Source organism: Tachysurus fulvidraco, chromosome 21 (assembly GCF_022655615.1).
Source record: "Tachysurus fulvidraco isolate hzauxx_2018 chromosome 21, HZAU_PFXX_2.0, whole genome shotgun sequence".
NCBI lineage: Eukaryota > Metazoa > Chordata > Actinopteri > Siluriformes > Bagridae > Tachysurus > Tachysurus fulvidraco.
In genome coordinates, this window is record NC_062538.1 from 360001 (window position 1) to 372833 (window position 12833).

General features: G+C 42.7%; 1 protein-coding gene across 3 annotated transcripts; it reads right to left on the bottom strand.

The window, feature by feature from the left end:
* Positions 1 to 7505: 7505 nt before the first annotated feature.
* spry4 (sprouty homolog 4 (Drosophila)) lies at positions 7506 to 12430 on the bottom strand. Of its 3 annotated transcripts, none has more exons than XM_027154371.2 (2): positions 12192 to 12430; positions 7506 to 10715 (listed from the first exon to the last, which is right to left on the bottom strand). In XM_027154371.2, exon 2 carries the CDS (start codon positions 10658 to 10660, stop codon positions 9722 to 9724), a length of 939 nt encoding a protein of 312 aa, XP_027010172.2. In that variant the 5' UTR covers positions 10661 to 10715; positions 12192 to 12430; the 3' UTR covers positions 7506 to 9721. The 3 variants fall into 3 exon arrangements, with proteins under 3 accessions (XP_027010172.2, XP_027010174.2, XP_027010173.2); XM_027154373.2 differs by lacking the exon at positions 12192 to 12430 and adding an exon at positions 11609 to 11879; XM_027154372.2 differs by lacking the exon at positions 12192 to 12430 and adding an exon at positions 10991 to 11503.
* Between the last annotated feature and the right edge of the window lie 403 nt (positions 12431 to 12833).

Here is a 12833-nt window from a genome sequence, read left to right on the forward strand (position 1 = left end):
AGTGTCTGAGACAGTGAAGACAGATGAGCATCACCGACATCATGTATCATCTAGTTTTATTTTTAAATGCTTCACTGATAACAATCTGCAAATTATATTACACAAGCTCGAACTGGTGGACATTCAACATTTCAACATCTAACCGGCAGAAACATGTATAAGTAATGTGTTAGCTAGCTAAGTGGCCTAGCCCAGCTCCACAGACCTTTGGAGGCTTTACAGCATAAAGGCTGTGTTTGAGACTTTAATGTTCTGTAGTGATTGTTTGCTGACTTAGATGTTAGATGCTAAAAACCCAACAGGATTTGACTGAAGTTAGCCAGCTAGCGAACGCACTACTGATGCGGAGATGATGCTCACTGTGTTAGTTTGCATCATCGCTCAGGAAGTGTGTTTCTCAGATATAAAACATTTCCAGATGAAACTAAATTTTTTAGTATGTTACCCTGAGTAGACGTTCAGTATTTACTCTGATCACTGCTGGTCCTTTTCTTCATCTCAGTGTTATTTCTACTCTTTAATTCCTCTCTAATTGTCACAGTCGACATTGTAGTGACACGAGTGCGTTTGAACTTGACGGTCCTCCGGACTTTATCTTGCTGAATCTCGTTTATTGTGTCAGGACTCAGGAAGCCGGCGTACGGCTCAGAGGATGTTTGTAAAACCGAGAGCGAGCACGCCTGCTGTTTACTCAAGTGTGCTTATCCATAGCTCCATTTGCTTAAAGTCAAAGTTCAGCTTTCTTATCGCTGTTGTAGCTGTGTTTCTGCCACAGTTTTTTCCTTGTTAGGGGTTACAGGGATACAACCAACCATCAGGTCTCTCCATAACCCTGACAGAACGACAGGACGTTCCTCTAATCAGATGGGCTCTGGGTTTGTCTCTGACAGCTGAACAATCTGCTTCTCATTTCAACTCTCATTCTTTTTCCAAGTTGCAGCAGAGCAACTGTGAGTTTGACCTGCTGCATTAAAGCATGTTCCCTGTTGCACTGACCTGCTCCCTCTTTGGATGATCTGTGGTGTTTCCTGGTTAAAGATGACGTCTGAACTTTGTAGAAACTATTCGCATTAGTACAGACACAACTTTCTGCTCTCTTTCTTTTTATTCCTACATCACATGCAGCAGTACGAAAACATTTGCTTCATTTTCACCAACACAAACCTCCCCGCAGCCTACGAGCAGGCCACTGACTCCGACTTCCAGCAGCCACCTGTACGGTCACATCTGTGTACGGTCACGTCTTCATCTGTGTCCCCTGGTGTATGTTGGGGAAGTCGTGCCCTAATGGTTAGAGAGTTAAAGAGTCTGACTCCTAACCCTAAGGTTGTGGGTTCGTGTCTCGGGCCGACTTGAGTCTGAGGTGCCCTTGAGCAAGGCACCGAACCCGCCCAACTGCTCCCCGGGCGCCGCAGCATAAATGGCTGCCCACTGCTCCGGATGTGTGTTCACGGTGTGTGTGTGTGTTCACTGCAGTGTGTGTGTTCACTGTGTGTGTGTGTGTGTGTGTTCACTCTGTGTGTGTGTTTCCTGCAGTGTGTGTGTTCACTGTGTGTGTGTGTGTGTGTGTGTGTGTGTTCACTGTGTGTGTGTGTGTGTGTGTGTGTGTGTGTTCACTGTGTGTGTGTGTGTGTGTGTGTGTGTGTGTGTTCACTGTGTGTGTGTGTGTGTGTGTGTTCATTGTGTGTGTGTGTGTGTGTGTGTGTGTGTGTGTGTGTTCACTGTGTGTGTGTTCACTGCTGTGTGTGTGCACTTTGTATGGGTTAAACCCAGAGAATGAATTCTGACTATGGGTCACCGTACTTAGCCGTATGTCACGTCACTTTTTAATCTTTATAAGCTCCTTAGTTTCAGTTCAGTCTTTGAGAAGTGTAGGTTCTGTACGTGTACATTGGTCATGTTGCTATACTACATGATAACCTGTTTTTTTATCTTCCCTCTTCCTGACTCGGACGTGTTCTGGTGTGATCCTGCTTTTTGTTTGACATTTTTTGATCGCTTGCTCGATTCACTTCCGTTCCTAAATTTCTGATAAGTTTTCTAATATTTTGACTCCTCCTATTTTTCCTGCAGTGTTTACTTTGTGACATCATTATGGATTACGTTTCACAAGTCCAACAATTTAAACACAGCCAAGTGTCTAAAGCCTCAGCTGCATCAGTCAGGAGATGTTAGGAGATGTTAGGAGATGTTAGGAGATGTTAGGAGATGTTAGGAGATGTTAGGAGATGTTAGGAGATGTTAGTCCAGCTGCACAGGTCTGATTTCTGTATGCACCTGAAAATACTGTCTTAGTGCAGCATGACCTGGATCAGGGAGATGAGACACAGAGGAGTTCAGGTTAATAAACATGGTAATAACATACAGGTTAATAAACATGGTAATAACATACAGGTTAATAATCGTGTTAATAACATACAGGTTAATAAACATGCTTCATGTCTGTTCGCTCACACACAGTAAAGTTTAACTCTCTTTCTGACACTTGAACTGTGTTTGTTGTGTACCGGGCCCCAGTGTACACGAAGCTTCTGCTGTGTTGTAGTGGTATTTGTGGGGTGTTGGTGTGGTGTTTGTGGGGTGTGGGTGTGGTATTTGTGGGGTGTTGGTGTGGTGTTTGTATGGTGTTTGTGGTGTTGTTTGTGGGGTGTTGGTGTGGTATTTGTGGGGTGTTGGAGTGGTATTTGTGGGGTGTTGGTGTGGTATTTGTGGGGTGTTGGAGTGGTATTTGTGGGGTTACTAATTATAATAAACTTATAATTAATAATCATAATAATAATGATAATAATGATAATAATTTATCATTTTAATAATAATATTTAATAATTTATCATTTTCAGCCACTCAATCATGATAATAATTATCCACTAAATTATCTAGCATCAGAAAAGTTTACACTTTATATTATAAATGAATGAAACGACTTTAATATAGTTTTGTAAAACCTCGTCTCTTCGCTGGTCAAAACCTGCCACGTAAAAAACAACTAACAACAAAAACAGTGATTTACTAGTGAACATTCACCAGTCTTTTGGGTTGTAGGTTGTATTTACTGCCTCCACTGACCGAAGGTGGAGCAGCCAGTCGTCCAGCTTCAGCCCTTTATGTGTATAAATATTTACTGATATGATTTGACTTTATTATGACAGCATTAACACAGTAATGAGAGGAAGACCAACAATGTTAAAGGAGGAAGAGGCTGTGAAGGACAGGGGTGAGGACTGGCTGAGAAGATTGCAGCTGTCCTCCATGTGAGCTGGTCGCATTTATGAAATGTCGTTGTGGTTGTGTCAGCCTGCACACCAGAGAAACCATTTGGCTTTTGACAATGAGCTCTGCAGGAATGCACTGCCGCTGAGGCCAAGTGGGCGTGACGTGCCTCTGATATTGGAAGCCAAGTTCAGCTGGCTCGGGCTCCTCCGGCACCTCGGGGGACTCGGTCGAGGGGCTGTTTTTACGCAGCCTGGAGATGATAAGCAAGCCGTGTGTGTGTGTGTTTCCTGTTTGAGTATGTGTGTTTGGCACACATCATCTATCCTTAAGACATTGTTGTTTAAAGATTTCTAACACTGACAGCAGTGCATTAAAGTCTGCTGTAAGTGTGGTCCTTTCAGCCAGTGGTTTTGCTCTTCCTCTGTCGTCTCTGTCTTGTATTTTTGTGACCCTGGAGCAGGGTGGGTGCAGGGTGTTTCATCATGTCATAGTGACAGGGAGGAATCTTTCCATTAGAAAATGACATATTTATGCGTGCGAGTAAAAGTGCTCCTGTAAATCAGCCCCGCTGTGCCGTTTTTACAACACGCTGCATTCGGAGCACTGCGAATTCGTTTGGGCCGGGTGTTAGCACAGAGTAGAGCTCTGATATAGACCGGCAGTAAACTGTGATAAGGACTGCTTTTACAGAGCTGTGCCATAGAGGGGAAATGATGCAAGACAGTAGTCCCTTTGTTTAAACCGTTGGCCGTTTGGGTTCATGCCATGGAACAGAGAAGTCGAGCTGGTTCACTCTAAAACCTCAGGCCAACTGACAGTTCTGTCCTCTGGGCCTCTGTGTGTCTGTCTCTTATTCTATGCCTCTCTCTAGACCTGTTATTATATATTTTAAAACTAAGTTTGTTTTCTTATAGCTAGGAGATGTCCGTGTTTCCACACGAGCCTGGTGTTTATGATACTTTAACTTTTTTTGGAGAAAAGGGAAAAGCTTTCTCAATAGAGCAGCAGAAATGTCAAGATAGCATTTCCAAAAACGTACACTTGCTCTACACACACACACACACACACACACACACACACACACACACACACACACACACACACACACACACACACACACACACACACACACACACACACACACACACACACACACACACACACACACACACACAGTCCAGTTCTTGAACAAGCTGGCTGTCCAAATCCCCTTAGCCTCACAAATCATTTAGCTGCACTCGTGTTTGTCTCTCTGGTGCATTGCATTCATATTTAAGACAGTTGGAGAGAAGGAAGAAGAAGGAGGGGGATAAAGGGAGAGGAAAAGAAGGAGGGAAGGAGGGAGGGAGGAGGAGATGAGTACAGCACCAGATGTGCTCAGGAGTTTTGCAATATGTCATCTGTGAGAGGACATATTCTTGAACCAAGGCAACATGGATAAGTTGCATTGCGATGGCAGTCCTAAGCTTTCCACGCAGTCTGAATGGTACAAAATGGCTGCCCACATGACTCGGTCAGGTCCGGTGCTTGTTGTCGTGAATCAGACTGCATTAGAAACCCCTAAAGAATGCAGTCAGAAAACACTTCTACAGTCAGAGATTTACTTTTCTTTATCTGTACATATTTTATTTGTATGGGGTTTATTTGGTGTAAGGCAGTCCACACCTGTAAATGTAATAGCAGTGCTATAAGAGCTTATAATATTCTCCCGATTCCTTACAGCATTATATAGTAGTCTTATATTCCTGTAATGTAAATGACTGTAAAGAAAGTGAAGTTAAATGTGAGGAAGAGGCAGATGCAGCAGGACTGAACCTAATGATGGTGATTTCATTGGGTTTCTACTCGGATAAAACAGAGAAAGATAATGAATGATTCTTTAATGCAAATGAATCTGTAGTTTAATATTTGCCTACAGTCTGAATAATCTGACCCACAGAGACAGATTTTAATTTCCTGTCAGTCAAATTTTTGTCACTGACGCATGCAGAAAAGTGTGTGATGTTGACACGTTGTGCTCTAATGCAGGTGAGACAGGCGAATATTTCAGGACAACAGGTTCGGCAGGAGGCAGGGTGTGTGTGTGTGTGTGTGTGTGTGTGTGTGTGTGTGTGTGTGTGTGTGTGTGTGTGTGTGTGTGTGTGTTTGTGTGTGTGTGTGTGTGGCCTCAGGCATTGCTGCTAAATAAAAAGGACTCTCTCTATTGTCTGGATGTCGAGCGGAAGCGATGTGGGGGGGGGGGGGGCGGAGCTATGGAAGTCAGGTGCACAGGTAAAGGGAAAGGACAAAGACAACTCGCATTGTGTGAAGTGAGAAAAACAAAAGAAAACAAAAGGTAAATCAAGACAGTTTGGATCTTTCTCCAACACCGAGACTGAATCTTTTTATGAATGGAAAAATATCTATAAAACCAAAAAGCCCATTTCCAGCATCCTGAGATCTGAAGCCTTTAACACTTCAGCGTTTATACGTCCATCACTGTAAAGACAAACCAGATCAACAAAAGGACTTTATTTTAGAGCAGCTGAGCAGAATGGAGCTGTGTCAAGAATCTAATGAACATAAGTACTGAAAGTTACATAGTGAAATCTGGCCCCAGTCTGGTCTTAGTACTCTTCTAGATATCGTGAAAGACCAAGCAGAAAGTCTCCAACATTTAGTTATATGTTGCTGCAGATAAAGCAGTCATGCAGTGAAGCCAAAATCTGATCCAAAACGTCCTACAGGAACATTGTGCTCTGGCACGAGGAAATAATCAGCAGTGTTTATTTTGTTTTGTTGAAACACTCAGTGTAGATGTCTGTAAGATAAGAAATCAATCATTTTTTTCAAAAAGCTATGAAGATGAAACTCAAACCCTAATTTTAATTTCCTGTACTAATTTGTTCGAGGCCGAAGCCGTGTTCACTCCACCCTCAAACAACCTCCTGTTTATTTCACTCTAAACCTGAACATGAATAACAAGGAATGTGTTTTCGTTTTTCTTTGTTCAAACTTCCAGCACGAGTTTGGCTCCGTTTGTCCTTTTGTCTTGTTCTACATTCATTAATCTTCAGGAAGCACTTCATCCTCGTCAGAGTCACCGAAGGTCCGGAGCTCATCCTGGGACGACTGGATACGAGGTCCGAACAAATAAAAATCAACAACTATGTCTGAAAGATGTGAAGCAGTGATGTCTTTTATTGGGAAAAGTCTCTTATGAAAAATCTGAAATATCATTATAGTGCAGTACAAAGTTATTTATTTTGGTCTGCCCACATCCTGAATTCAATAAAAGTCATGTTTAGGAGAAACCTAAAATCCAGATGTAGCAAAGTTATGTTTTATATAATTAAGATTACAGTATTGCTCACCAGAATTCTAGGTTTGTGCTGAATCTCATGACCACACAGACACACAGAGAGGAAGGAAAGTGACCGCGTAAACACAGAGAGGACGTCGGCACTAACTGGCCGGATTGTAGGCTTCTTCCTCAACCAAGTGCACTTATAATATCGATCAGCCAAAAGAAGCACTTGTTTTAGTTCTATCTAAAGGTTATTTTACCGTTTGACAAAAGCAACATCATGTTGTAATGATTACAAACAGACCAAGACATTTTAGTGGTCAGAACTTCAAGCTGCATAAACACTGTCGACTCGCTAAGGAGCAGCCGGTCGACTCGCACCGTGTTTTCTCTTAGTCTATCGCTGTGACTGATTTCAAATGGAATAATATATCACATATCGTGGAGTGTTTAAAGAATCTTGGAGTGTTTAAAGCTAATTATAGTCCGCTAGCATCTGCGTGTAATGGAGCATGAAGAAAAGACGCCACAACATTTTATATTTAACAATATATATTTTTCATTTCAATTGTACATTCTGTTTTGACATAAGCTTTTATTCACACACAAAAGTAGGCATCTAAATAAATACTATATAAAATAGAACTTCAAAATAAATATATCTATAAAGGGACATTTTTTAATATGTGGGAGTTTTTTTTTTTCCTTTTTTTGCCATGTTTAAAACAAAACAAATGCACATTGCTCTTTTAGCAACAGTAAGAATGCAAAAGCAAAAGAAATGCAGAGTACAAACCCAGGGTTGGAAGGTTGCTTAATTGGGGCACAAGCAATTGTAGGAAAACACTAGTGGCCAAGAAAGTGTACCTTTAAAAAATAATAAAACATCGTCACAACATCCTTCACACTTCAACTCGGTGTTGTGAAAAGGAAGAACATTTCCATAAAGGTCAAATTACATTGCAGCAATGCAAACAGTGTGTGTGTGTGTGTGTGTGTGTGTGTGTGTGTGTGTGTGTGTGTGTGTGTGTGTGTGTGTGTGTGTGTGTGTGTGTGTGTGTGTGTGTGTGTGTGTGTGTGTGTGTGTGTGTGTGTGTGTGTGTGTGTGTGTGTGTGTGCATGTTTGGGAAAGGGGAAGGGAAGAACGGCTTAAAAGAAATCTCGGAATAAGAAGGAATGGAATGTTACTAGAGAGCCCCGTATCCTCTCAGACAAGTTCATGCACAGCAGCTGTATATGTCAATCAAGCACAGGAGATGTTTCACCATTTTAAGATGAAGGCAAAAAAGCTGTGGCCACAACAAACACGTACAAATGGAGCCGGCTGATGCTGAAACAGCATTCCTTCAGTGGAGTCAATTAAATCTACAGTTTCAGGGGCACAGAGGAACCTTGGCCATGCCTGTCGTGCTAATGAGGCATGGTTAGCATAAACAGAGGTATTTTTATTGCCTGGCACACTTTTCTAAATGAAGTGCTTTTAATAGAAAGACCTTTGCCTTCTACCGCACAACCACATAAATCTGACCCCCCACCCAGCCCCCCCAAAAATATAATATTCATCTATATATACTTTTGTACTGAATCGTAATTAAATTGTACCATGCAATTCTTTAGGACATTTGAAATGCATCTTTAAGACGGCTAGTTTCTCGACACTATTTACAAGCGCATGTATCCTGCATAGTTCTAATTCTAGAATATTAATGATACATTTGCGATTTTTCACCTATACAACTACACAAGCCTCCGCGCTCGTCTCTACTTTGGCACCTATCCACAAATTAGTTTGCAAAGACTTAAACCTTAGCCTTTATACATTCAAGACTAAGAACAGTAGTGTTTTTTTTACTTCTGCTTTTCTGATTTGTGCAACAAAGATGGGAACAAACATCTGAATATATAATGTTAAAAGTTTAGACTAAATAAGCCTTGTGGGAATTTTGTACACGCAAAGGTGTCTTTCGCCCGTTTTCCCTCGCGTCCCGAGAATCCGAGCGATCGGAACACGTCGTACCTCGCTGTGGAGTTGATTTGTTAGGTCAGAAAAAGCTTTACCCACGTAAACTAAAATATACAAACTAAAACTCCTTTGGCAAATGATCTGCAGGCCTAATTCTAGACAAACCACAAAACTGCATAATAGTGAATCCTATGAGAAGTAGAGTAGACCTGGAGGGGTTTGGTACATGGCAAACTAGTAGAATTTCACTAATTACAGTAATTGTACATGCATTTGTACATAATGCTGTGCTTGTCATTAGTTTTTTAGATGTCTACGTGAAGGGTGAATATATTGGGACAGCCCTCCTGTTGACCCAGTGTCCTTTAGCTTATGGATGTTTTATCAAATGGTTTCATCTGTGTGTAGCAGTTTCCTGTTCAGTTGACTACCATGTTGTCTTTACATACTATACATAATATGTGAAAATTGTGCTCCCTGAGGTGATACCTTTTCTAGAACAAATCAAACGGCTAATATTTGGAAGAAGTATTGTGGAAGTTCACGTATGGTGACATGCATTTGAAAACATGTGAAAGTCACTTGTTATTAAAACCCCACAAACCTGTCCCTAAGATGACGGACAGCCAGCTATTCTGCAGAGGTGAATTCAGGGATCTTGCTTATTTTCTGTAGTAGTAAAATTGCATTTTCTGTAATAAAAGAACTTGATGTCCTTTGACCAAAACAATGATGCCTTCTGTTCTCACCTCAAAAAAAGGGAGTAAAAGCTCTATAACAAGCTTATAAGTGGGCATGGAGGTATAAAGTCTAGTTATGTTGATTGTAACCTGTGATCAGCCTGGAATTCACTGCAACCTTTCTTAGGGCCAGATCCAGGGAGGGATTTTAAAAGTACAGAATGCTCTGAATAGGTAATATTTACTTTGACTGCACCAAAGGAGAAACCAGACATTTTTGCAGCATTCTGTGATGGCAAGTGTTTTAACTAGAGGGTGAAATAGCAGAGCACTTTGATCCCACAGAAAAAAAACCCCGATACGAAAAAATAGGCCTTATCTGTTTGTAGTTATTCGTAAGACTTACTCCAGCCATTCTAGCAAACACCATGACTGAGCATTGTGAAATCACACTATGACAGTAAGGACCAAGCATGAAGACTTTAAGTACCATGGTTTGGGGAAGTATGCAAGAACTGGAGAAGGTTCTGCCACCTTCTGCTCAAAGTCCTTCTTTATAGCTTTCTTTTGGACATGACATCATGAGGCCTGCTTTTCCAGAGGACAGTTCTTGACCTCTGCCACCTTGCACGCCTGAGCACTTTTGCACCGGCAGCCCGGGCGCCTGAGGCTGTCGTAGCATTTCTGTGAGATCTTTGCACAACCCACGGCAGGCAAATAGCACATAAGGCATGGCAGCACAAGCGAAATGGCCGCCATGAAGGACCAGCGCGCACAGCAGTTTGAGTGTGAACAGGAACACGGCCTGTCGGCACAGGAGCCTTCCTCGTCCTCGTCCTCTGTGCAGTGGTAGAAGACGCCTTTGACTAGGCACATGCAGGTGGCTGAGTCCACCAGGTTCTGAGCTGAGCACAAACACTCCTGGTTGCACACCCAACATGAGGGAAGGGTCCGGGGCAGCGTACACTCCGTACACCTGCACTTTCCACACTTGTCACACAAAGGCATATGGTTTTTCTCAGTGGGCAAAATTACCCCTGGCTTTGAATGCTGGGGTTTGGACCCGGGAAGCTTTGGTTGCTCTGTACCCAGGATCCTGGCATGGCCTCCACCACTGGAAAAAGAGTCCACCAAAGGGGTGGGTGCAGCATGCTCGAGCAACCGCTGATCAGAAGAGGTGCTGCTACTACTGCTGATAGAGCTGGGTCGGCCGCTGAAGGAGATCCAGGGGTGGGTGGTGGCGTCCGGGGCCTCACAGCGGGACAGGTGAGGGTGGTGTTGAGCGCCGAGCAGGACCTCCTGCCCCCTTGTGGCCACCTTGTGGCTGGGGGGCTGCTGTGACACCACCGCAGGGCTGTCGATGTAATCGTTCTCCACATGCATGGATTTCATCTGGTCAATAGGATAGATCGTCAACGGGTGCTGGAGCCGACCATACGGGACCCTGCTGTCCAGCAAAGGCTGCACCACCATGGACGAAGAGACCCCAGGAATGTGGTGAGCAACCCTCGACTCCATCTGTAGGTTGTGTGCCTCACACACCAAAGAGAGCTCAGGTCTGCATCTACTAGCCCTGTGAAGACACCAGCATGACATTAGGAAGGCACTCAGCTGTTATCGAGGTCCTGCTGTTCTTTATATAAATTTACCCGGCTATATTTTACATTTTAAAGACAATTGAGCAACACTTATCCACCTTAACCAAAAACAACGTATTTAAAATGACACATCATATTTATTAGCAGCTTGTGAGTTTATAGTAAAGGAACATTCTTACTGAAACCTTTGTGTTCGTCTGAAAGTGACATAAACATGAAAAATATACCGAAGGCGTTTATTCGCACTTACTGCGGAGTAACTCATCTGTAGCCAACACTATGGCAACCAAAGAGAAGGTTCAGAGATTCTGCGATTACGTCGAAGCCAAGAAATTAAAAGTACAATAGCCACAAGCCCTCTGATGTCAAACCTCGACAAGGTTTTTGCTAAATATAGAATCAGAGAAGAAACTCAGCGACACTTTCAGCCCTACACGTTAAAGGCATTAAGTGTCTGTGCGCCCACGACTCGGTGGTCTGTAGTCTGTGCGCTTCTCTTTAACACCAGGGATAAAAATCCAACAAAACGATTTTTGGACAGTTTGGATCCGGACTACATGCACGAGCGACGATCCAATCATGAAACCTAGCTATGCGAAAAACTAGAACCTGTTGCAGCATTTTAGTCGAATGGAGAAAGCCAAAGAGTTGCGCATCATGTTCAGCTTCATCAGCTTTGGTTCCTGTAGCTCCACTGCGCTTCATGTCATTCGCACAACAGCCACTAGATCGGATCGATTTCTCCACGCCATGTTTTGTATTAATTAATCAGACTATTAATTAAACATTCCAAACTGATCTAAATAAGCTAATGTATTATATAAATAAGCTGAAGTAAATGTCAGATTCCCGGAGTGAAACCACGAACCTTAAAGTCTTTGGTTTCCACACTGCCTTTAGTTCCGTGTAAAAATAGATCTACATTACAGTGGTAAAATCGAGTATCAGGAGTAGATCTGAAGGCTGCAGGAGGTTACAAGGAGAACAGTGTGTCTCTCTGGCAAACATCTCGCCTCTCCAAATCACCAGCATTACACGACGCTTTAATTCCTCAGCTCTTACACGACCTTTTAAGCAAAGCACAAAGCTGTCGTGTTAAACTTTCACGTTTTTACCCACCGTGTGTGTGTGTGTGTGTGTGTGTGTGTGTGTGTGTGTGTGTGTGTGTGTGTGTGTGTGTGTGTGTGTGTGTGTGTGTGTGTGTGTGTGTTCTTGAATAGTCCACGACCCTGCTACTGTGGATATACTGTAGTTAAATATTGACACGACGCGCAAGTACAGAGACGTCGTTTAGCCAAAGTGCGACACTGACCGCGCTGCTGGAAAAATGAAGGTAGATGAACGACAAGAAAACGAATCTCCAGTGGAAGCAAAAACACGACAAAACAAGCTAATGACCTGGTTGTACAGTTTATGGCGCATGCTTTATACTGAACAGAAATAAGACTTACTTGTTTTGAAAAACAGCACATTTTGACTCGGGAGGTTCAGCTAATATAATCCAACACTAAAGCAGTAGTTCCGTGGAAAGAAAAACAAAGAAAAATGCGGAGGTTAAAAATCCGGAGCAGCATGAGCGCAGTGTGCACTGCAGAAAGGACACGGGCTTCTGACACGGTGTTGCAACTACATAAGGGAAGAAATGGCTTTTTATGAATGGGAGGGTTAGAAGACGTACTGCGCAGATGCTCTGGCTGGGGTTTTTTTTTTGTGAATGGGAGGGCATAACGACTCCGGACGCAAATGCGTGGGGGTTACACTTTTATGAATGGGAGAGCTCCAGATTACACTGCGCATGCGTGCATAGAGTGTTTCATGAATGGAAAAGAGAGAGAGAGAGAGAGAGAGAGATGGCGAAGCTTTTCGTTACCAAGGGCAATGTCAGGGTGGATTACACGAATAAGGCTGCTGTGCGTTTTACTTTTATTAACGTTGTGCTCTTATTGTGTCCTCAAGTTGATGAATAAATAAATAAATAAATAAATAAATAAACATTGATGTTTAATGTTCTGACAAGCTCGATGGTTTGATTATTATGAGACATTATGAAAAGGAAAACGAGGAAACTCGTTTAGAAAATAAAATAACGAAGA